This window comes from Callorhinus ursinus, unplaced genomic scaffold, assembly GCF_003265705.2.
Source record: "Callorhinus ursinus isolate GAN/ISIS: 27379988/994484 unplaced genomic scaffold, GSC_fseal_2.0 scaffold9, whole genome shotgun sequence".
In the NCBI taxonomy this organism is placed as follows: Eukaryota; Metazoa; Chordata; class Mammalia; order Carnivora; family Otariidae; genus Callorhinus; species Callorhinus ursinus.
Window position 1 is genome coordinate 50062769 of NW_027397071.1, and position 23754 is coordinate 50086522.

At 38.9% G+C, this 23754-nt stretch overlaps 1 protein-coding gene across 4 annotated transcripts in view; it reads right to left on the minus strand.

Moving 5' to 3' along the window:
- ALG6 (ALG6 alpha-1,3-glucosyltransferase) overlaps positions 1 to 16448 on the minus strand; it is a 70710-nt gene extending 54262 nt beyond the window's left edge. The window contains exons 1-2 of one of the 4 annotated variants that reach the window (XM_025871758.2): positions 16340 to 16448; positions 12982 to 13247 (exon numbers count right to left, since the gene is read on the minus strand). In XM_025871758.2, the coding sequence (XP_025727543.2) occupies positions 12982 to 13063 (82 nt within the window). In that variant the 5' untranslated portion in view covers positions 13064 to 13247; positions 16340 to 16448. Of the gene's footprint in view, positions 1 to 12981; positions 13248 to 15067; positions 15115 to 16339 lie in introns of those variants that run through there. The other 3 variants (XM_025871759.2, XM_073896622.1, XM_025871761.2) reach the window with 3 other exon arrangements.
- Between the last annotated feature and the right edge of the window lie 7306 nt (positions 16449 to 23754).

Consider the following 23754-nt stretch of genomic DNA (forward strand, 5'->3'; position numbering starts at 1 on the left):
ACCATTCTCTAACAAATAGAAGAATGGATAATGACTCTCTTTAGGGTTGAGAAACAAGTTTCTATCCAGAGTCTGACCTACTTCAATAAATCCAGCTGACACTGGCTATGAAATTAGTACTTAAGTTTTTAAAACTGCTAAAGTGCCCTTAAAGCAACCCAGAAGGACAACCCAACTGTACCTGTGGGAGATTCACCTGGGAAGGACAAAAAGGATTCCTTCCACAGTGATTAATTCTACAAATTCATTTACATAAAATTCAGAATTACATAAAGAAAACACACTAATATATATTCATGGAGTTTCAATTTTGTCTTGTTCTCAGGGAAATGGGCTTAAGCAGCACTTACTCATTTTATCAATTGTTGCTGAACTATTCAGAATTATACTATAATTTAAAAAACAAGTAGTTTCTTTGATAACAATACATTCTAACTGCCTTTACATTTAAATTTTAAACATTCTAAGAAAAGAGAATTTGGCTAAAATTTTCCAGAACAAAATCCCCCTTTCATATGTTCTTGGTGAATAAGAAGAAACATTATAAATAGCAATGGGTAACTTGAGAGAAACTAAGCAATAAAATAAACATCTCTTCTTCTTTTTTTTTTAAGATTTAGTTATTTGAGAGAGGGAGAACGCACGAGTGAGGGGAGAGGGCGAGGGAGAGTCTTCAAGCCGACTCCCCACTGAGTGTGGAGTCTGATCCCAGGACCCTGAGATCACGACCTGAGCTAAAACCGAGAGTCAGATGCCTAACTGACTGAGCCACCCAGGTGCCCCAAAACTAACTAATTAAATAGAATACAGTCATACTTTAACAATGATTGATATGTTGCAAAAAATAAAAAAAAAAAAAAAAGATTCTCTATGGCTTATCCCTTCTAAACAGCCAATAAAACTTTGCGGGGAAAAGAGTATTAGAATAAAATAACTTTCCTTGGTTCAAGTATTACTATTTGCTCAACAACTATAGAGAAACCATGAATCTCTATAAGACATAAGAAACAATCAATACTAAAATTAGAATTTGTTTCCTCCCTGGGGCTCCTGGTTGGCTCAGTTGGTAAAGCATGAGACTCGATCTCAGGGCTGTGAGTTCAAGCTCCATGATGGGTGAAGAGATTACTAAAACATGAATAGCCCCCCAAAAAAGAATTTATTTCCTCCCCAAAGCTTGTTTAAAAGTAACAAGCAGGGGTGCCTGCATAGCTCAGTCTGTTAAGAGTGGTTCAGCATCTGCCTTTGGCTCAGGTCCTGATCCCAACATCCTGGGATCCACCTGGGGCTCCTTGCTCAGCGGGGAGTCTGCTTCTCCCTCCCCCAGGTCCTGCGAGCACATGCCCACGCGGTCGCTCGCGCTCTCTCTCTCTCCTCCCCTCTCAAATAAATATTTTTTAATTAAGTAAATAAAAATAACAAGCAATATTTATTCAATATTTTTAGGTCTGTAAAAATCAATTACATGAGCAGCATTTAAGTTAGGGGTATAATGTAAATATGTAAGGGGTACACATTTTAGAAAAATTTAAATTACAATACACATAAGTAGTTTGTCTATACAATATATGCATTTCCAAAGGAAAAATAATGGATTAATACTAAGCAAGCTAACCTGAGCTTCCTCACTTGAGTGCTTCCTAATTACAGTCTTAAAACAAGATAAATGAAAAGCAAATTAAAATAAGCATGTTAAAAAGAAATTATAACAAAAAAGGTATTTTAATTAAGAGAAAAAAATCTCAGCAGAATCACAGATGTCATTCTTTAATTCTGCCAGCCTCCTATGATATAGAAGTTCTTTACAAGTGCTAAAAATGTTGTATTTTTTATGATAGGGTTAAGAACTGACAGAATCACAATTTTTCATAGTGCTTAGCACTTTATTCTTCTCATATGAAAAATGACAAAAACATAATAACCACCTATAAGAGATGTCTACAAATATTCTACTACTGTATAATAACAATACTTTTCCTATACAATAATCCAGAAGTAACCCTGTTGACTTTCTTATGGGACAATTTAAGAGTAAAGTTTAAAATAAGCAGGAGTCCTACTTTGCAGATAAAGTAAGTAACTGAGTAAACGCAGACTTTAGGAGAGAAATGTTAGAGTAAATAATGTATGTAGGCCACAGGATAGAAAAGTATCATATATGCTTGTAGTCCTCTACTCAGTTCCCATTAAGCATTTGATTACATATGCCAGTAATACTGAAATAGTGTGATTCCTTAAATTATGTTATTCTACTCTATACCTTTAGTTCTTTTCTACTTCATCCCAACATGAAAAGTTCAAAGAAAATATATCTATCAAAATTAGAAGACTAAAGGAAAACTTTAAGAACAACATAATGATCAGTTATAAAATAATGCTGAATGAAGAAGAGATGACCATCCAATAGACCAGTTATAGGTTGAAAGCAAAGGTAACATAAATTACATATTTTACATAACAACTTTTGATGGGGCTTTTCTTCTGACCTCCTTACCCCATTCCTGCTACCAAACCAACTCCCTCCTTCCATTCACAAACTTCTAAGAGTCGCTATGCCCTCTTGTTAACTCTCATTTAGTTCTCAATTCATCATAGTCTGATAATTAAGAGGCTCACAATGGCCTCCTTAGAGATCTTTTGTCTATTCTTAATTTTCACCCTACTTGACAGTCTAGAACTTGACACTGTAGGCCAGTCCTTATTTCTTTAAATTTCTCTAATATCCTGGCTTCCAGGCTCTAATCCTCCCTCTTCATGGTTTCTTCTAAGCCTCCTTTTTTTAAATATTTGATTTATTTATTTGAGAGAGAGAATGAGATAGAGAGAGCATGAGATGGGGGAGGGTCAGAGGGAGAAGCAGACTCCCCGCCCAGCAGGGAGCCCGATGTGGGACTCGATCCCAGGACCCCAGGATTGCGACCCAAGCCAAAAGCAGCCGCCCAACTGACTGAGCCACCCAGGCACCCTCTTCTGAGCCTCCTTTAATCATTCCCCTTCTCTGTGAAAGTGATCAGTGGTTAAATCTGTTTTCTTCTTGCAATATAAATGCCCCCAATCCTGTGGCTTTAACCATCATCTGTATCAACATTTTCTAAAGATAAGAGTAACATGGGGAAGTTCTAAAAATACAGATGAGGGGCACCTGGGTGGCTCAGTTAGCTAAGCATCTGCCTTTGGCTCAAGTCATGATCCCGGCGTCCTGGGATTGAGCCCAGCATCAGGCTCCCTGCTCAGGGAGAGAGTCTGCTTCTCCCTCTGCCCTTCACCCCACCTGTGCTCTCTCTCTTGCTCTCTTTCAAATAAATAAAATCTTTTAAAAAATTTAAAAAGAAATACAGATGTGACCAGTTTCCGGCAACATGGCAGACTTAGGTCAGAAAAACACCTCCAGGGTGCCTGGGTGGCTCAGTCGTTAAGTGTCTGCCTTGGGTTCAGGTCATGATCCCAGGGTCCTGGGATCAAGTCCCGAATCGGGCTCCCTGCTCAGCAGGAAGCCTGCTTCTCCCTCTCCCACTCCCCCTGCTTGTGTTCTCTCTCACGTCTCTCTCTCTCTCTGTTTCAAAAAATAAACAAAATCTTTAAAAAAAAAAAAAAAGAATTACAGCCAAAGAAACCTTAAGATGAGAATTTAGTTTGACTTTAATAGTGCCCAAAGTGCCTAGCAAGAGGCAACCTAAATCCTCTGGAGAAATACACAGTAAACTTGGGCCTCAAAAAATTCTCACAGATAAAAGTTCCAAGTAACTTGAGCTCACAATTTTAAAAAAATCACTAAACCCACAAACAAAATACCATGAGCTAGAGTCCACAGAAGCAACAAACCAGGAAATCAAATTGCAGGTATTAGTATTTTCTGAGAGGGAATATAAAATAAGTATGGCTAATATGTTTAAAGATATAAAAGAAGACACTGAAAAAAAAAAAAAGAAGACACTGAGAATATGTTGAAGGAACAAGAGACAATCAGAAATGATGAAGATGATTTGAAAAGGAAACAAACAGAACTTTTGGAAATAAAAAAAAACAGTAACTAAAATTGTAAAAACTCAATCACTAGTTAAAAAACAGATTAAACACAACCAAAAAGAAAAGTAATGAAAAGGAAGATAGATCTTATGATTATAAAAAAAAAGCAGTATGAAGAAACCATGAGACGGAATATAGGAGATTATGAGACATAAGGATAGGATGAAAGGACCCAATATACCTATAATCAGAGCTGCACAAGGAAAACAGAAATGAGGGAGATGAAATACTTGAAGAGAGAACTGAAAATATAGACTCAAAGAGATGAAAAGATTATTGTCTGTTTTATTTTCTGCTATATCACCTGCCTTTGGCATGAGTACCCTACCCCTATGTGGTGAATTAATAAAAGACCAAAGATCTAACATATTATCTAACCAGAGTTTTACAAAGAGGAAACAGAATGAGAAGAGACAGTAGCTGAGCAGTTTCAAGAACAGACAGAAGGTTACCATTCATTAGACTCAGAAATCCCAGAATATCCTGAGGATAAATTTTTTAATATTCACACTTCGATACATCATAGTGAAATTGCAGCAAGAGAGAAAAGACAAATTACCTACAAAGAAATAACAACTGAAATGACAGTTGATGGTCTGAACATAGCAACAGAAACTAAAAGACAGTGAAATGAGATTTTCAAAATATTAAGAGAAAATAATTGTCAACACAGAATTCCACCCAGTAAAATGTTAGGACCTAGAGCAAAATAAAGGCATTTTCAGATAAAAAACTAAGCTACCAATAGGCTCTAACTGAAAAAAAAACCTCCCACAGGGTGCCCATTTGACTCTGTCGATAGAGCATATAACTCCTGATCTCAGGGTTCTGAGTGCAAGCCCCACACTGGGAATGAGCCTACTTAAAAAAATTGTTTTCTAATTAAAAAAAAAAATTTAAAAACCTCCCAAAGACTTGGGGCACTTGAGTGGCTCAGTCAGTTGAGTGTCCAACTCTTGATCTCGGCTCAGGTCTTGATCTCATGGTCATGAGTTCAAGTCCCACACTGGGCTCAGTGCTGGGCATGGAGACTACTTAAAAATCAAAAACAAAAACATTATGCTAAGCAAAATAAGTCAATCAGAGAAAGACAATTATCATATGATCTCACTGATATGTGGAATTTAAGAAACAAGGCAGAGGATCATAGGGAAAGAGAGGAAAAAAATGAAACAAGATGAAACCAGAGAGGGAGACAAACCATAAGAGACACTCTTAGTCTTAGGAAATAAACTGAGGGCTGCTGGAGTGGAGGGGGGTGGGAGGGATGGGGTGGCTGGGTGATGGACATTGGGGAGGGTATGTGTTGTAATGAGCACTGGGTATTATGTAAGACTGATGAATCACAGACATGTACTCCTGAAACAAATAATACATTGTACGTTAATTAGTTGAATTTAAATTTTAAAAAAATAATTTAATTAAAAAATAAAAACAAACAAAAAACCTCCCAAAGATGTACTTCAGGAAGAAAGAAAAATATCTCAAAAGAAGATGCAATATGTAAAAAGGAAGGTTAAGCACAGAAAATGATAAACATGAGGGTAAACCTAAGTAAATATTAATTGTATAACACAGTGATTAATCTTAGGCAATAATAACATCTTAATAGCAGGGGTGAGATTTGTAACTAGAGTTAAAGCATCTCATGGCCCTTGCATTGTTCAGAAGGAGAACAGAAATATTAATTTTAGACTTTGTTAAGTTAAACAGGTATATGAAAATCTCCACACCATGCCCTGAAAGAACAAAATAAAGCATAACTTCCAAACCATCGGGAGAAAGTGGAATTAGGATGGGGAACCGGTTAGTCAGGTCTAAGTCACAGGGATTCAGAGGTACAGAGTAAAAGGATAGAAAAAGATGTATCAAGAAAAAATTAACCTAAAGAAAACTAGTGAAGCTTTATTAATTCTAGAGGAAATGGACTTTAAGATAATAGCATTACTGTAAATAAACAGGGACACAACAGTAATGTCATGAAATTCAAGTCACAAGGAAAAAAATTCTACATCACCTAATAATATAGATACAAAGTATACAAACAAAAATTGACAAAACTACAAAGAGAAATTGCATCTCTCTCAACTGGTAGATGAATTAGGCAAAAATAAGTAAGGATATAAAAAACTAACATCAAAACAATAATACTGAGTTAATGGATACATGCAGAATATTAAGCTGGAGAACATATATTTTTCAGGCACACATAGAACATTTATAAAAACTGATCATATAGAATGCCAAGTCTCAATACATTTCAAACAACATGTACCATACAGAAAGATTCTCTACCATGTAATTAAATTTTAAAAATGTCAAAAAATCATTTTTAAAGCCTAAATATTTTAAAAATTTTAAACGTGCTTCTGAATAATTCAAGAGGCAAAGCATAATCACAACAGAACACAGAGGGGCGCCTGGGTGGCTCAGTTGATTAAGTGTCTGCCTTCAGCTCAGGTCATGATCCTGGGTCCTGGGACTGAGTCTCACATTGGGCCCTTGCTCAGCAGGGAGTTTGCTTCTCCCTCTCCCTCTGCCCCTCCCTGCTGCTCATGCTCTTACTTGCTCACTTTCTCTCTCTCTCAAATGAATAAATAAAAAATCTTAAAAAAGAAAAAAGGGGGGGCACCTCGGTGGCTCAGTCATTAAGCGTCTGCCTTCGGCTCAGGTCATGATCCCAGTGTCCTGGGATCGAGCCCCGCATCGGGCTCCCCACTCCACGGGAAGCCTGCTTCTCCCTCTCCCACTCCCCCTGCTTGTGTTCCCTCTCTTGCTGTATCTCTCTCTGTCAAATAAATAAATAAATAAAGGGGGGTCCCAGTGTAATAATGATTGCCAATTCCCCCCAAATTACTCAAAGGTATAGAATAATGTAATTTCAATCAAAATCCCAACAGGGTTTTTCTTAGGACTTTAACAATCTGATTTTTTTTTTTTTTTTTTTTACTTTGGAGTAAAACAAGATTTCATTGTTGACACGGTTACTTCTGAGTTGCACAAATTCTTCTGGTTTTTCCCTGTACTCCCCCATTCAATCTTGACTGCCATATGAGACAGATGATTTTTTTTAAAGGCATATATGTGGGTACCTGGATGGCCCAGTCAATTAAGCATCTGCCTTCAGCTCAGGTTGTGATCCCACGGTCCCGGGATTAAGCCCCACATCGAGGCCCCCTGCACAGTGGGGAATCTGCTTCTCCCTTCCACCCTCCCACTCATGCTGTCTCTCACGCACGCGTTGTCTGAAATAAATAAAAATCTTTAAATAAATAAATAAATAAATAAATGGCATATATGTGTGTATTAGGTGTATTAGCTTTCTATTGCTACATAACAATTATTACAAATTTAGCAGCTTAAAACATCTCACAATTCTGTAGGTCAGAAGTCTGAATGGGTTTAACTTGATTCTTTGCTCAGGGTCTCACAAGGCCAAAATAAGAAGACAACCAATCTGAACTCTTATCTGGAGGCCCAGGGAAGGAATCCACTTCCAAGCTCATTCAGGCTATTGGCACAATTCAGTGCCTTGCTGCCACAGCCTGAGGTCCCATTTCCTTGCTGACTGTCAGCTGGGAGCTACTCTCCGTCTGCAGCCAGCCAGAGGCCACTTGTGTTCCTCCAGACATGGCTCTTCCTTCCACTGTCAAACCAACAACAACCTCAGGCCCTTATGTTTTGAATCTCTCTGGAGTCCCTTTCTGCTGCCAGCTAAAAAAGTTCTCTGCTTCTAAGGGCTCCTGTGATTGCACTGAGCAACCGTGGATAATCCAACACAATCTCCCTATTTTAAAGTCAACTGTGCCATAGAACCTAACAATCACTCTTGAGTGAGATATCGTTTTCACAGTTTTGGGGAATAGGGCAGGACATCTTTGGGGAGCCATTTTATAAATTCTGCCTACTGCAATATGAATGAGCAAAGCCCACAATACCTAAAACATCCCTGAGGTGGAAATATCAGGTAGGAGAATTTGCCTCACAATATATCAAGCCTTACTATAAAATTATAATAGTAAGACATAGCAGTAGTGGACCAATTGATCAGAATGAACAATCAGAAACAGACCCATGCATATATGAAAACCTGAGATAGAGCTGATAACGCAGATTAGTGGGGTAAAATACACTATTCAATAAATGGATTGAAACAACTGATTACCCATGTGAAAAAAATTTAAAATAAATCCTTATCTCACATATTATATATAAAATTCAATTTTAAGAAGGACTTAAGTAGGAGAAACAAATCATAAAACTTTTAGAAGAAAATCTTAGGAAAATACCTTTGTGACTTGGAGTAGGGAAGAATTTCTTAAAGATACAAAAAGCACAAATTATAAAGGAAAATGATTAATAAATTTCACTATTTTATCCTGTTCATCAAGACACCTGAAGATGTGGGGCCCCTGGCTAGCTCAGTCGAAAAGCATGCGACTCTTGGTCTTAGGGTCTCAAGTTCAAGCCACACATTGGGTATAGAGATTACATACATACATACATACATACATAAACAAACTTAAAAAAAAAAAGACATCTTAAGATGTGAAAAGATAATCCATAAACTGGGAGAAGATATTTACAATTGTACAAAGGTTAGCTTCCAGAATATGGAACACTTGAGAAAAAAACCCCAAAATACAGAATATATAAGAAAAAAAATCAAATGAAATATAGAAATGACATAGCAAATATCCTAGAAAAGGAAATATAAATGGCCAGTAAAGATGAAAATATGCTTAAGCTTTCAATAATGAAGTAAATTCAAATTAAAACCACAAGAAAACATCATTTCACACACCCCAGAGTGGCAAAAGTTTCAACACTACTAACAGTTGTGAAGTATGTGGGGTAACAGGGACCCTCCCCCTTGGGAACTGCCTCAATTCTAAAAAAGCTTAGAATGGATGACTGAGATAAAATTTGCTCTAGGAACTGCCACTAATGTTTTCTGGTTCATTTCCTGCACTTTCTTTTTAAGATCTCAGGTTGAGTGTGAGCTTAGAGAGAAACTGAAATGGGACCTGCTACTTTGGTTTTAGCCAGGTAAAAAGGATTCCCGCAGTTGGCCCAGCCTCGTTCATCACAGAGCTGCACCGAAGTATGAAGCTAGGGCCTACCCTGTTGTTCTCTGTGACCAGCTGAAGATGGATTTACGTGTTCTTGCGCCCCCAGGCAAATTCCATGTCTCAAAATTCACCCTTCTTTATATGACTAAAATGCACCTGAACCTTACCATACCCAAAATGGAATTCATTCATTACCTTCCCCACTAAATCTGCTGTTTTCCAGTCTCAGTATCTCCGAACTAGAAACCAGACTCACTGTCAAACTCTTCCTTATTTATCCCCATATACAATTCGTCGTTACATTTTGTTGATTTTTACTCAATGTGGCTCTCAAATTTAGTAACTTAGACAAGCCTCATCATCCCTTGCCTAGACCACTGCAACCAGCTTTATGCAACAACACTTCAAATAAGTGTCATAAATTGAAGTAAGGCTAGGGCACATACATGCTGTCCGTGTAGTCTTGCTACCACCAGCCTCTCCTTGTTCTAATCCAAACTCCACGCTGCCTCCATATTTGTCTTCTTAAACAATATACTTGATCATGTAAAGTCCCTGCTTAAAAACCTCCACTGGCCAAAAGATAAAACCCTCACACGTTACTTTGGCTCACAATCTGGCCCAGTTTATTCCTACATCATCATCTACTGCTCCACCTTAACCATGCGCCCTGTATTCCAGTCACACTTACATCCTCAACATACCACAAAGAACTCTTGGCCTTTCTTCATGCTATTTCCCATCACTGGAACACTCTCCTCTCTTCTTTATCTGCCTAGTAAATCCTCCCCACACTCCTTTCAGAACAAACATGTTATCGTTAATGGGATACTCTAAGCCTTTCTTGTCTGAACTACAAGTCTTTTGTGTTCCCAGTCTTCTTGGTTTATAGCACACTATATTTTAATGTAGTACATATTTACAAGTCTGACCTACCCACCTGACTCTGAACATCTCTAGGGAAGTGAAAGGGTGATTCAGGAACCCAATTACAATGGGGGATAGGGGGATTTCCCTCACATCCAACAAGCAATTCTCAGACACAAACTCCATATCCTACAATTCAACTCAATTTTGACACTATCTGCCCAGAGACACCATCAGATTACACAGGTTATGCGTTCAATACTATAAGACTGCCCCCTCCCTCCAGGGCAGAGGCCAGTCACAAGCCCAGATTCTGACCAACTAGGTATCAACTGGAAGTTCCAACAACCCCCTCCAGCTCTGGATGCCAATCGCAAGTCTAGACGGCAACCTGCACTTCTGACCAACTGGCTATAGATCAGATGTTCCCACAACCTCCTCCTTTGGTCCTTTGCTAGAGCAGCTCTCAGAACTCAGGTAAACATTTACTTACTAGGTTACCGATTTATTATAAAAGGATGTAACTCAGAACAGCCAAATGGAAGAGATGTATGGGGCAAGGTGTGGGGAAAAGGCACTGAGCTTCCATTCCCTCTGAATCTCCATGTGTTCACCAACCCCATCCTACTTTTGGGTTTTTATGAAGGCTTTATTACAAAAGCATACTTGATTAAAACATTGGCCACTGGTGATTGATTCAACCTCCAGCCTCTCTCCCCTCCCTGGAAATCAGAAGGTAGGACTGAAAGCTCCAACCCTCAAATGATGCAGTTTGGTTTTCCTGGCAACCAGTCCCCATCCTTAGGTGGATCCAAAAGCCAGCATTACCATAACAAAAGACAACTTTATCACTTTCACTTAGAAAATCCCAAGGGTTCCTAGGGGCTGTGCCAGAAGGAGGACAGAGACCAAATACATATTTCTTATAAATCACAATATGATAGGAAGATACCATTTATTAGTCTTGGTCATCCTGAAAGCCAGACTGAAGGACTTGATCACCAGTAAGATATTTTTGCTGCACAGCAGACACTCAATAAACATTTTGGGGTTAAATGATCTGATGTAAGGATCAAACAAGATAACAAGATAATAGTTGTGAACCATTGATATGCTGATTATATTCCTACACTACTAGAAAAGAAAATACGTTGGGCATCTGGGTGGCTCAGTCGGTTAAGCAGCTGCCTTGGCTCAGGTCATGATCCCAGGGTCATGGGATCCAGCCCCAAATAGGGCTCCCTGCTCAGCAGAGAGCCTGCTTCTCTCTCTCCCTCTGCTGCTCCCCACCTCCCCCACTCATTCTCTCTCTCTTTCTCTGCTCTCTCTCCCTAATAAGTGAATAAAATCTTTGAAAAAGAAAAACAGGGCACCTGGGTGGCTCAGTCGGTTAAGCATCTGCCTTCAGTTCAGGTCACGATCCTGGGTTCCTAGGATTGAGCCCCATGTTGGGCTCCCTGCTCAGCCCCCCCCGCCCCTCCACCCTGCTCATGCTCGCTCTCTCTCTCTCTCTCTCTCTCTCTCACTCACTCTTTCTCTCAGATAAATAAATAAAATCTTTAAAAATAAATAAATGCTTTAAAAAAAAGAAAATACGGTTCATACATATTATCTCAGGCAATCCCCACAACCCTGTTAAAATACATATTAATATTCCCACTTTGTAGAAAAGGTACCTTTGTAAAAGGTTCATGGAGATTAAGCAACTACTCTAAGATCCGGCAGCTAACAAGGGAAAAAAACTAAGATTTGAACCCAAGTCTACTGCTGCATCCAAGTTATTTTACTTCCTCACTATTCCTCAAATTCATTTATCCATCTTTTAGCTGGCTTGGTTTGACTTTTCTCAGAAGCCAGAGTAGTGTCCTAAAAGCACGGATTTTGGAATAAAATACAACTATATTTGAATCCCAGGTGTCATTTATCAGTTGTCTCATTTTCCATTTGTAAATTAGAGACAATACCTATCATCAGTAGTCGTAAGTAAAAGAAAAGGCTCAGTGTCTAGCATATGATGAATACTTAAAATAGTAGCTCATACTTCTATTATTATGATTCTCTTTACCTCCAACCTGCTTCCTACAATCCTTTTTCATTACAATGAAAGTTATTTTTCTAAAACACAAGTAATTTGCCAAGCGAATTGTATAGCTAAATCTCGAGCTGCTCCCTCCCCATTTTTTTATTCCTTCTTTTTATGCTACAACAATACTGACTACTTAAAACCATGCTCTCATTCTGCCAGGTTTTTGTACATGTTCCCCATTTCATTTGTCTCGCAAATTCCAACTCATCCTTCAAACCTTGAACTCAAACATCATCTTCTCTGAAAAGTTTTCTCTAATGTAACCTGGTCATTCACTTCTCTATGTTACCTTTGTACTTTACAAACACTTCTAGTCATAATAATCACATTGTCCTATGACCACTCACCTACTAAAATGTGGACCCTTTCAGTACTAGATATTCATGTATTTTAGCACCTAGCACATTGCCTGGAACATGAGCAGTGCTAAATAAATACTCACAGGGTGAAATCTAATCCTATCCCCTGTCCAGGACCAAATACCATCAATTCTCCCTCCCTTTCTCTCACATCATTCCCAGTCTTAGTCTCCACTAGTCTCTTCCCTTTAGTCTAGTAACATGGCTTCTCTACCCTAAACAAACAAACAAACAAAAGCCTCTTTTGATTCCACTCCCACCTTGAGGTAATACCTCAGTTCTTTCTTCCATGAGTAATCATTTCTCAACTTGTCATCTTCCCCATTAGAATACATTTTTGTTTTCTCATGTCATAAACTCAATGCTTCTATTTAGCTCTTACACATATTATTTTTACTAGAATTCAGTGTTTAAGTGTATTTTCTTGACTATACCAATAAAGCCTCAAATTCTTCTCTGTCCCAGTCAGATATCTATAAATTATTACAAAAAGGAGGAGGGGGGAGGGGAAGGGGGAGGAAACTATTCAAAGGAATATTTACCCATCTTTTAAACAGTAAAGATGTGTTACCTGAGTAAGAATTAAGAGAAACTGTCCACCGTACTGTTAGTCCTAATAGGACCACAATTGCCATCAAGTACCATTTCTCCATATTTTTTCTTCAATTCTAAGGAGAGAAAAAAACAGGACCAGTGCCAGAATACTTTTAACATGTAGTCAGTCACTTCTTCATCAGAGAAAGGTTATCAATTCTTTGGGATTAGGAGTTTGAGAGAATTTTAAGTGATGCTTCGTTTCCAGTTAAATACTGACATTTATGTCTATGAAGAAGTAGCCTGGAGAGGAAAAAAAAAAAAAGAAAAAGAAAGACCAAGAGTTAGCTGAGCACAGTATAACAGAGAACTCATTAAACCAACCAGGAAGATGGAGAATTGGGGGTGTTGAAAAGGAGGAAAAGTGTGTAGTTTTAAGTTCTTTATTCCCTAGTCCTCAGTTGGGAAATATACCTCAAAAGGTAGCTCTCCCTATTAAATAGGACTCAATATCTAAAGGTGTGGTAAGGATCTTTCTTACAAGGGAACAATCCTGAATGAAGAAAAGCAACAGATATATATAGACAGTAGAAGAGTCAATTCCATCTAAAGCATGTTTATCTACATGTAAAAGTAAAACTACAAAAGTTAACAAAGAAATGATTTATCTTTGGTACAGAGAGAAAGAGGAATTTTACCTTTCTATTTAGTTTGAGAAAGTCTTCCACTAATTTATGTAGTTTAATTTTTACTTCTTTTCTTCCAAAATATACTTTCACTAACCACACCATCTTTCCATCTTAAGAGAATGAACCTTTACAAGAATCAAGTAATAACCCCATTCTTTTTTTTTTTTTAAAGATTTTATTTATTTATTTGACACAGAGAGCACAAGCAGGGGTAGAGGCAGGCAGAGGGAGAGGGAAAAGCAGGCTCCCCGCTGAGCAGGGAGCCCCAGGCAGGGCTCAATCCCAGGACCCTGGGATCATGACCTGAGCGGAAGACAGACGCTTAACCGACTGAACCACCCAGGCACCCCAGTAACCCCAATTCTTAAGAGAAAAACGCAGTAAGATGCAATTAACCATTTACATGTTTCATTTTTTTCAGTTTTTTCCTTGGGTTGGAATGGTTTAAAAGTAAAAAAGCTTTGAGAAATTATGGGCCATTTTAACCACAGGATATACTTTAAAAATAACCAGAAAAATACAATAAGTCAACAGAATAAACTAGGGGGAAATTGGTACATTCCACCTACTGAGTAAAAAAAAAATTTTTAAGAATGTAAATATATTAGTTTTATTTTTTTATTGTTTTTTATTTTAATTCCAGTAGTTAACATACAGTATTACATCAGTTTCAAGTATACAATATAGTGACAAAAATTATTCTCTTATTTAAATATAGCAAGGGGGGGAGCCTGGGTGGTTCAGTTGGTTAAGCATCTGCCTTCCGCTTGGGTCTGTGGTCTGGGGGTCCTGGGATCTAGCCCCTCGTCAGGCTTCCTGCAGAGCTTCTCCCTCTCCCTCTGCCTCTCTCTGTCTCTGTCTCTCTCATGAATAAATGAATAAAATCTTTAAAAAACAAAAAAAAATTAATAAATAAATATAGCAAGAGTCAACTCTAGAACTAATGAAGTCTAGCATCTAAATTAGGCAGAATGACTCAAAGCAGTAAATAAGGCTATGTAAACATATTATTCACATTTGGATTATATAAATGCCGTTTCCTCCCTGCTACCACATCCATTTTTTATCATTTTACTATTCACTAGAACTTCTATCACAGAGGCAAGGTAAGAGGAAAAATTAAAATTCATTCACTTTGGCACACCTGGGTGGCTCAGTCAGTTAAGCCTCTGCCTTCGGCTCAGGTCATGATCCCAGGGTCATGGGATCAAGTCCCGCATGGGCTCCTTGCTCAGGGGGAAGCCTGCTTCTCCCTGACATTCTCCCTGCTTGTGCACTCAATCTCTCTCTCTCCGACATAAACAAAATCTCAAAAAAAAAAAAAAATAGGCTAGACACTAGACACCAAAGAATACATATTAAATGGTTCCATTTATGAAAGGCTCATAAATAGACAAAACTAATCTATGGTTAGATTATCAATAAAAAGGTTACCTTTGGGGAGAAAAGAGAGGATGGTGATTGGGAGAGGTCTCCAGGGAGGTCTTTCTGAGACGAAGGTGAGAACATTCTGTATTTTTGTTGTTGTTGTTTTGTTGTTTCAAAGGAGGGATTGTGGGAGGGGCAGAGGAAGAGAGAGAGAGCGAGCGCGAGAATCTCAAAGCAGGCTCCACGCCCAGTAAGGAACCCCACGTTAGGTTTGAACTCACCACCCTGAGATCATGACCTGATCAAGAGTCCCTCGCTTAACTAACTGGGCCATCCAGGTGCCCCAAATGTTGTTTCTTGATTTGAGTGGTGGTTAAAAGATGAGTTTACTTTACAATAAATCAGCAAGTTACAACTTATGATTGCTGTATTTTATTGCACATGTTATATTCCAATAAAAAAGCATAAAAGGAAATTACATTTTTTTAAATATTACATTTATTTGACAACTACAATGTAAGTTCCGTGCAAGCAAGGATCCTCTCGTCTTAGCCCCTGGCTCTGTTCCCTGCACTTAGAACAATGATGCAAAAAGCAGGTACTCATAAAATATTTGCTGAATGGAGATCTTCCTGTGTACGAAGAGGGGAGGTACCTAATTTTACCAAGTCCTCTGTGGCCAAAGATATTACGAGACTTAACGCATCTCTTGAACAGTAGCAAGGGTGCTTTATTACTTTTTCCATCTGCAAAGCACAGTAACTTTCTAACCATCCACACGACACGAAGTCTTTACGCATGTGGCAGTAAGTTTTCCGTCCTACTTTCCCCTAAGATTAGATTTCGATCAAAAGCAAAAATAAAACAAAACCTCAGCGACATTTCGATCAAAAACAAAAATAAAACAAAACCTCAGCGGTTCACTTCCAGGGCCGAAATTTGTTCTTTTTAGTCTGAGAGGTCTTCCCCCAAGGTGGACACAACACCCAGGGAGTGCGGCTATCCCCGAGGAGCACGTCTGGCAAAAGGGGCCGTCCTAACGTTTCTCCTCCCTTTCTCCAGCGGGCCAGACCCTCAAGACCGGAGGAACAAGGGCGTCAAAGGAGCCAAGGCCGCTGCCAAGCCAAGGGGTCCCACCACCATCAGCACGCCCCGTCACCCGACCCCCAAGCGAGCCAGCAGGCTGACCCGGGGAGGCCTCGCCAGCAGCCCTTCTGAGAGGAGCAGGACCTGGAGCCGGGCTGCGACCTGCGCGCGGGATCGCTCCGCGTCGCAAGTCCCCCTCCCCTCCGCACCCTGGCCCCGCAGCCCAGACGCCCCAAGATCCCGGCCTCTTACCCCACCGCCCGCGGAACGTTACGAGTCGCGCCCACAGCTATCCCAAGAAGGCGCCTGCGCGCTCGCCCCCGCGGCGGAGCGCTTCCCTCCGCCTTCCGCTTCCGCGTGCGCGCGCGCCGAGCGCGGGAGCGAGCCCGTGGAACGTGAGGGGAGGGGCCGGGAAAAGGCGCGGAGAGGAGGTGGCCGGCTTAGGAGGCGGAGCAGCGGCGGCTGGAACGCGAGAGGCCTCCCACCCCGGGTTAGGCTTGGGGCAGGTGGAAAGCCCCTTGCTCTTCTTTCCCGGGATGATGGCCAAGTCCTGAACGGCTGCTTAGTCCACGGATTCCTGCCAGGGGCGGGTCCTGGCTCCCTTCACAGAGTGGAGAGCCCTTGGCTAATCCTCACCACCGGGCAGCGGGTCTTCCTCTGTGCCTGTGCCCTCAAGGAGCCAGAAAGCCAACCTGCTTCACTTTCTTCAAGCCACATGCCTGCGAAGAAGAATGTATTAAGGCTGGTAAGTCACTTCGTGTAAGAAACATTAAACGTCCAACCATTTTTGAGCCTGTGGGTTATACAAAAGAACAGCCCTGCCCTCAAGTAGCCGCTACACCTTTCCGGTCAGGCAGCTTGGATCACCTATTCCCAAACTTGCCCAAAATAACTACCTTGCCTCCTTTGTTCAGTGAATGCACACATTCCTCTCTGCTGAATCCTGCCATTCTCTATAAGCCAACCCCTCTGATTTATAATCTATAAATACCGGCAAATATTTGACTATGGCTGTGTATTGAGTGGGTCTGCACAACTCTCTAGATCTATTTTTCTTCATCTGTGAAATGAGTGATAGGTCTATGTAAACTTCCACATCTAAAACTTTATTCTGTATTTAAAAGACTGTCGAGGGGCGCCTGGGTGGCTCAGTTGGTTAAACGTCTGCCTTCATCTCAGGTCATGATCCCAGTGTTCTGGGATGGGACCCCACCTAGGGCTTCCTTCTCAATAGGGAGCCTGATTCTCCCTCTACCCTCTGCTCGTGCTCTCTCTTGCTATCTCTCTTTCAAATAAATAAAATCCTTAAAAAAAAAAGAATAAATAAAAATAAAAGACTGTCAGTACTAGAAATATGGAGAAATATGGCCAAGTCCCTGCCCTCAAGAAATTTCTCAATGGAAAGACATTTTCATGCATAAAAGGATAGAAAGCAATAGAAGGGAGCACATGCTAAATGTCAGATTATTGGTATATGCATTAAGTAGTGTAGGAGTTCAGAGAAGAAATGAAAACTGTAAATTAAAAACTATCAGGGAATGCTTTCCCTGGAGCAGTCAGCTGAGCTTTGAAGGAAAGCCTGGAGGATGGGAGTAGGACTCCAGGCAAAGGAAAATGGTTCAAGTCAAAATTGTGGCAGCTGAAAAGTGCAGAACATCTCCAGTTCAGAGGGTGGGTGATAAAGCTGGAAAGGAATAATTGTGGAGAGCCTTGAATATGGTGGCTGTGGTCTTTGGAATTTATTCAATGATCAGTAAGGAGCCCATAAATGACTTTTAGCAGGGATTCGAGTGTACAGTACAGTGTTAGAGAAAACTTAAAGTGGTGATAATGGATAAGATGAATCAGAAGAAGAGGTAGAAATCATTATAGTCGTCCATGCATGATTAGACAAAGGCCTGGTCTGAGATGGTAATAGTGGAACTGGAAAAGAAAAATTCAATGCAACGAAGAATGGGCAGGTCCTGGTAACAGTATAGACATAGAAGAAGTGAAACAAAGGAGAGGGTAAAATCAAGGAAGGCTACCAAGGTTTCAAGTCTGTATTACTAGAAGATCTGAAAGATCTAGGTAAGCTTAGGGAGAAGCTGGCTTAGAGGGAAAGGCAATGCATTGTATTGAGTTTGAGGTGACAGCGGGACAACAAGTCAGTGATCCTCAGGTACCAATTATGAATCAGAGCCTAGAAAAAAATGAGAGTTGAAGATAGAGATATGAAAGTCTTTCATTTGGCTAAAGAATGAGGGAGACAGTACAGTGGAAGAATAGACAACCATACTTCAGTAAACCCATATTTAAGGTCAGAAGGAAAAATACAAGCTAATGAAGGATATTACATGGTTACAAGCATAGGAGGAAATCCAGGACATTGCAAGATACAACTAAGCATCTTGTGGACAAGAACCATGTTTGGCAGACTAAAAATCATGCTTTGTTGAATCTTATTGACTCTATCAATTGTAGGAAGCACCATTATTTTATGTACCACTAAGTAAGAAGGTTCCCATTTAAACTAGTTATGACTGTGAAACATAATTTCAGAAATATTAATATGTGAGAAATATACATCTTCAAATGATGTAATTGGTATAAGCCTCTCTCCTTTCTGCCTAGCTTCTGGCGGAGTATGAAGAACACAGTTGGTACTTAAAATGTTCATTGAGGGGCACCTGGGTGGCTCAGTCGTTAAGCGTCTGCCTTCGGCTCAGGTCATGATCCCAGGGTCCTGGGATCCAGCCCCACATCAGGCTCCCTGCTCGGCGGGAAGCCTGCTTCTCCCTCTCCCACTTCCCCTGCTTGTGTTCCCTCTCTAGCTGTGTCTCTCTCTGTCAAATAAATAAATTAAATCTTAAATAAATAAATAAATAAATAAATAAATAAAATGTTCATTGAATAAATAGCAGAAGGGACTTCAGAGCCTCTGATTCATAGCTGAACTGCCCTACCAGTACATCTACATCCTACATCCTGCTCTTTCCCTCTAGTAGATACTATCATCTCTGAAAGTCCAGTACCTGTACATAACAGAGTAAATGCATTTTGAATGAGGTCATTAGGGTAAGCCCTAGTCATATCTGACTGGTCTCCTCATAAGAAAAGGAAATTTTGTCACAGACATGCCCATACACAGAGAGACCATGTGAAGACACAGGGAGAAGATGACCATCTACAGCCAAGGAAAGAGGTTTCAGAAGAAATCAACCTTGTTGACACCTTGATCTTGGACTTTTGGCCTCCAGAAGTGTGAGAAAATAAATTTTTGTTGTTTAAGTCATCTAATCTGTGGTATTTTGTATGGCAGCCCTAATAAACTGATATATACCTTATGAAAGGTACTGTCAATACTCAAAGCACGAGACAAACTTCCTCACACAAATCATACTTTAATGGTAGTTTCTCGCTCCTTCCCTAGATTACTTCCCCACTAAGAAAACAAGCCCTTTTCTATCTCAAGCCCAGGGCTTCCCTGAGTCTAGGTGAAAATCATTCATCTGGTCATAGCTGTTCTTTGAAATAGAATCATTTTACCATTCTGTACATCTTAATTTGATCCTTGTATGTCATTTTTCTTTATTTTTCAATCTCCAAGTTTCATTATACCCTTGCCCTCTCCAAGGAATAAGTCCACCTAAGTAGCATAGAGTTAGAGTTAACCCCCACATTTCCAAGTTTGATTAGAGCCGTTAGCAAAATAGTAGCCTCTTTTATATATTAAAAATCTTTCATATCTAATTCACTTGATCCAGACAATAACTCAGAGAATGGTAGAACATGTATTATTATCCCTTTCTGACGTACAAGAAAACTTGAGAGCAACATTTCCCAAAGTAGGCTCCATAGAACTCTCATTCAGTGAAATATGTATTGTAAAAAAAAAAAAAAAAAAAGTCTCTTAATGCAGAGATAAGTAAGTTTGAAAACAATGGGTTATACTAATGTAAAAAGGATTCCTCACTCCAGGTCTTTTCAGAGCCTTTTATGTGTTATATACATCACGATTCTCCAAGAGAATATGGAATTTTCAGACTTATTTGACCATGGTATCCTATCCTCACCCTACCTCCCACTTCCCATCTTACAGAGTGGCCCATGAAACACGTACGGGAAATGCTGGTTTGAGACACTGTGTAATTTCTATAAGAGATACAGCAAATAAATGTCAGAACTGTGATTAAACGTGGATCTTACTCTGATTCATTTTCGGGTCTGTATAAAAGAAGTTCAGAAGCGTAGAGATGGCATACAGAAAAACGCCAAAACATTGACATGAAGACTGTCCTTAGTAAGATTATGAACTTTCAAAGTTAATTATAAAACAAAACTAAATGGAAAAAAGAAATCCCTAAAAATCAGAAATAAAATGAAACAAAACTGTAATGTGTGTCCAGGTGTGGCTCAACTACACAGAAAATAACTCTTCCAAGTGTCTTTAAAACATGGTAATTTGACAGTAAATCCCTAACTGCTGTATACCCTAAGGAAAAAGATCTGTTTAAAAAAGTAAAATAATTGTTGTTAGTAATTGTGTTGTTGGTATTAGGATTAGTGTTGTCATTCTAAAACTACTGTATGTGTAAAGTGGGGTAAAGAATGTGAAGATTTATGTGATATTCAAATTTTATCATGCTGGTGTTTTGACATCAGGATTCTTGGTGTGAAAAATGAATTAAAGATGTAAGATGGAAGTTAAGTATCAGTATAAACTCATGATTTATTTTATTGAATTATGGAAGGGAAGGAAAAAGAGGGGGTAAGAGAAGAAGAAAGAAAGGGAGGGAGGAAACAAAACATATTGCCTAGCTTTTTTTACTGAAAGGACTAAAAACAAAGACCAACGTAATAATAATGAGCATCCTTAGCACACAGATTGTGTCTTGAAATTCAATCCTACTAAAAGGAATGAGGGATCCTCAGCGAAATAGCTAACTACAAGTCTGTTAAAGAAATATACAAAAATCTGGGGCGCCTGGGTGGCTCAGTTGGTTAAGCGACTGCCTTCGGCCCAGGTCATGATCCTGGAGTCCCGGGATCAAGTCCCGCATTGGGCTCCTTGCTCAGCAGGGAGTCTGCTTCTCCCTCTGACCCTCTTCCCTCTCATGCTCTCTATCTCTCATTCTCTCTCTCTCAGATAAATAAATAAAATCTTTAAAAAGAAAAAGAAATATACAAAAATCTGGAACATTTTGTTATACTATCAAGGAAACTATCAAAAACTACAGCCAATGTCAAAAAGTCTCAGGAGCCAACTTGAAGAGACTCCCACTGGTCATAGATGGGACATACTGGGCATCATTAAGCATAATAACCAATGGACTGAAACACATCAAATTTGAATTGTCTGTGAAATTGTCACATTTCCCATGAGCTCATAATAATATTAAAAAAAATCATCAATGGATGAAGCTAGTAAACCACTTATTATTTTGAAAACTGACAAAGAATCAGTTATTCTGCTTCTGTTATACAAATTATTCCACTGGGTATCCAGATAGTTTTTACACACACACACACACACACACACACACATACACACACACAAACACACACAGAGTCACCCTTGTTTCAAACCACCAAACAGCCTTATAGATGAGACTAATTGCTTTTGAGACTTGAGAAACTCACCTCATGTTTGAAGGGACCAAAGTAGATTCAACCTTAACTGCATCATTATCTACTGTGAATAGAGTGATTTAAATTTCTTTATTGCTTAAATGAAGCTAATCAAGTTAATTTTAATTACTTATGGATATACTCATTTACTCAACAAATATTTATTGAATAAACAGCTTTCTTTTAAGGAGTTTATAGACCAGTATTATATACAGCCCAAGGGATAATAGATCATTGTTATTTTTATTGTCAGTTTCAGATGGCACTTGGAATTATTCTCATACAAATACAAATTTTTCAACTGTATATACATAATCATACATATAAAATAATTTAGTTGATATGGACCTAAGAGAAATAATACATGTTTCTGCCACATAGCTCAAACACTGTTATTGTAACAGAATCTAGGAACAATTCTAAGAAGTTCATATTTCTATATCTTTATTTATATTGAGATGTAAATAAAACAAATATAAATCTATAAAGGTCTACAGATACAATTTGGTATAGAAGTCTAAGTTCTTTAAAATCATAAGATTTTAAAACTCTGTTATTAAAATGGAGTATGGTGCTTATATCTTTACAGATAAAAAGAGTTCTTTAATGTGGCAATGTAATGTATTCATTGGTTCATGGTCCCCAAACCTCCAAGGAGTGTTGCAAATCTGTATCTCTCTCAGCCCAGGATTTTGAATTTAAATTTAAATATGTGACATAACATATTTTGGAGAATTATAAACATCTATAATTTCCAATAATGAGTAACACTGTTGGGTCAGTGTTTAACTAGATTTGTAAAGCCACTGTGATAACACAAATGCTACTTTATTACTTTATCTCCAGTGTCTTTCACAACTGAGTGGATTGTCACACTCTATTATGTGGCACACAGATCCATTGGCTAGAGCTATCATGCTACTTATCTAAAACAGTCTTTGAAAATGAAAATTTGGGCTAAATATAAAGAAGGCAACCTGCCAGTAAGAACTATTCAAACCAAAAAGTCTCCCCGAGGGAAATGATAAGAACTCCATTTTAAAATCATATAAATCAAGATGGTAGGAGGTTCCAACTTGTAAATTTTACAGTAAATACATCAAGATTTAAAGTCAGATTTTTACATAAATTTTTATTTATAGTAAAGGATGAAAGTCCATACCAGAGAAACAGGGTAAGTCACAAAATAAAGCCTTTGCTTCCTACTCGATTTTTTGCTTTGGCTCACCAATTTTTTAAAAAGATTGCCAAACTAAAAAAGAGAGCTGAGGAGAGGGGTAAGACACAAAATATATAAGATGTGATTTTTTTTTTTATCACTGTTTTGTTTTACAGTGGGTTTGGGGTTTGGTTTTAATGAGAAGGGAGGTGGCAGATACTGTCAATAGCAGCACTCTGCCCCTGGGAACATGGATTAAAAAATCTAAATGAGATACCACATGTGCCCAATAATAGTAGCTACTACATATCACCTGAATGATTCTTGTAAAATAAAGGAAGAACCTAGGTGCTTTGATGGTGTGAAGGAAAATAATCCTTCCTGGATATGCAGGGAAGACAGGTTTGGAAAAAACTCTATAAAAAGTTATTTTCTATAATTGATGGAGTTAGTTTTCTGGAATAAGACTACTGTTGAATCCACAGTAGTCAGTTAAGCAGGAGAAATAACCTCTAGGTACCCTTTCTCCTCCAGGATTACTTTCAGGATCTGGAGAAGGGAGCTAGGAGGAGGAAAACATCTTCCTTAAATTATGGCACCCAAATTTGCAACCCAAGAATGCATAAGAAAAAATAAAAAACAACAAAAAGAGTTTTTTCTAAAACCCTTACCCAAAATTGTATTGGAGTATCATTGTGTTTACATTTCAAATACTGGAGCTTTTATTCTTTATAATTGTTCTTGGGAAAGATTGAAACTATTGCATTACCCTAGGTATAAATTTGGGCTGATAGGGAGGGTGGGACCAGAGAGTATTAAATCCTATTCAAATAAATGAGAGGGACTAGAGAAGAAAAGTGTGAACAGTCATTCTCCAAAATAGACCCCAGTGAAATGC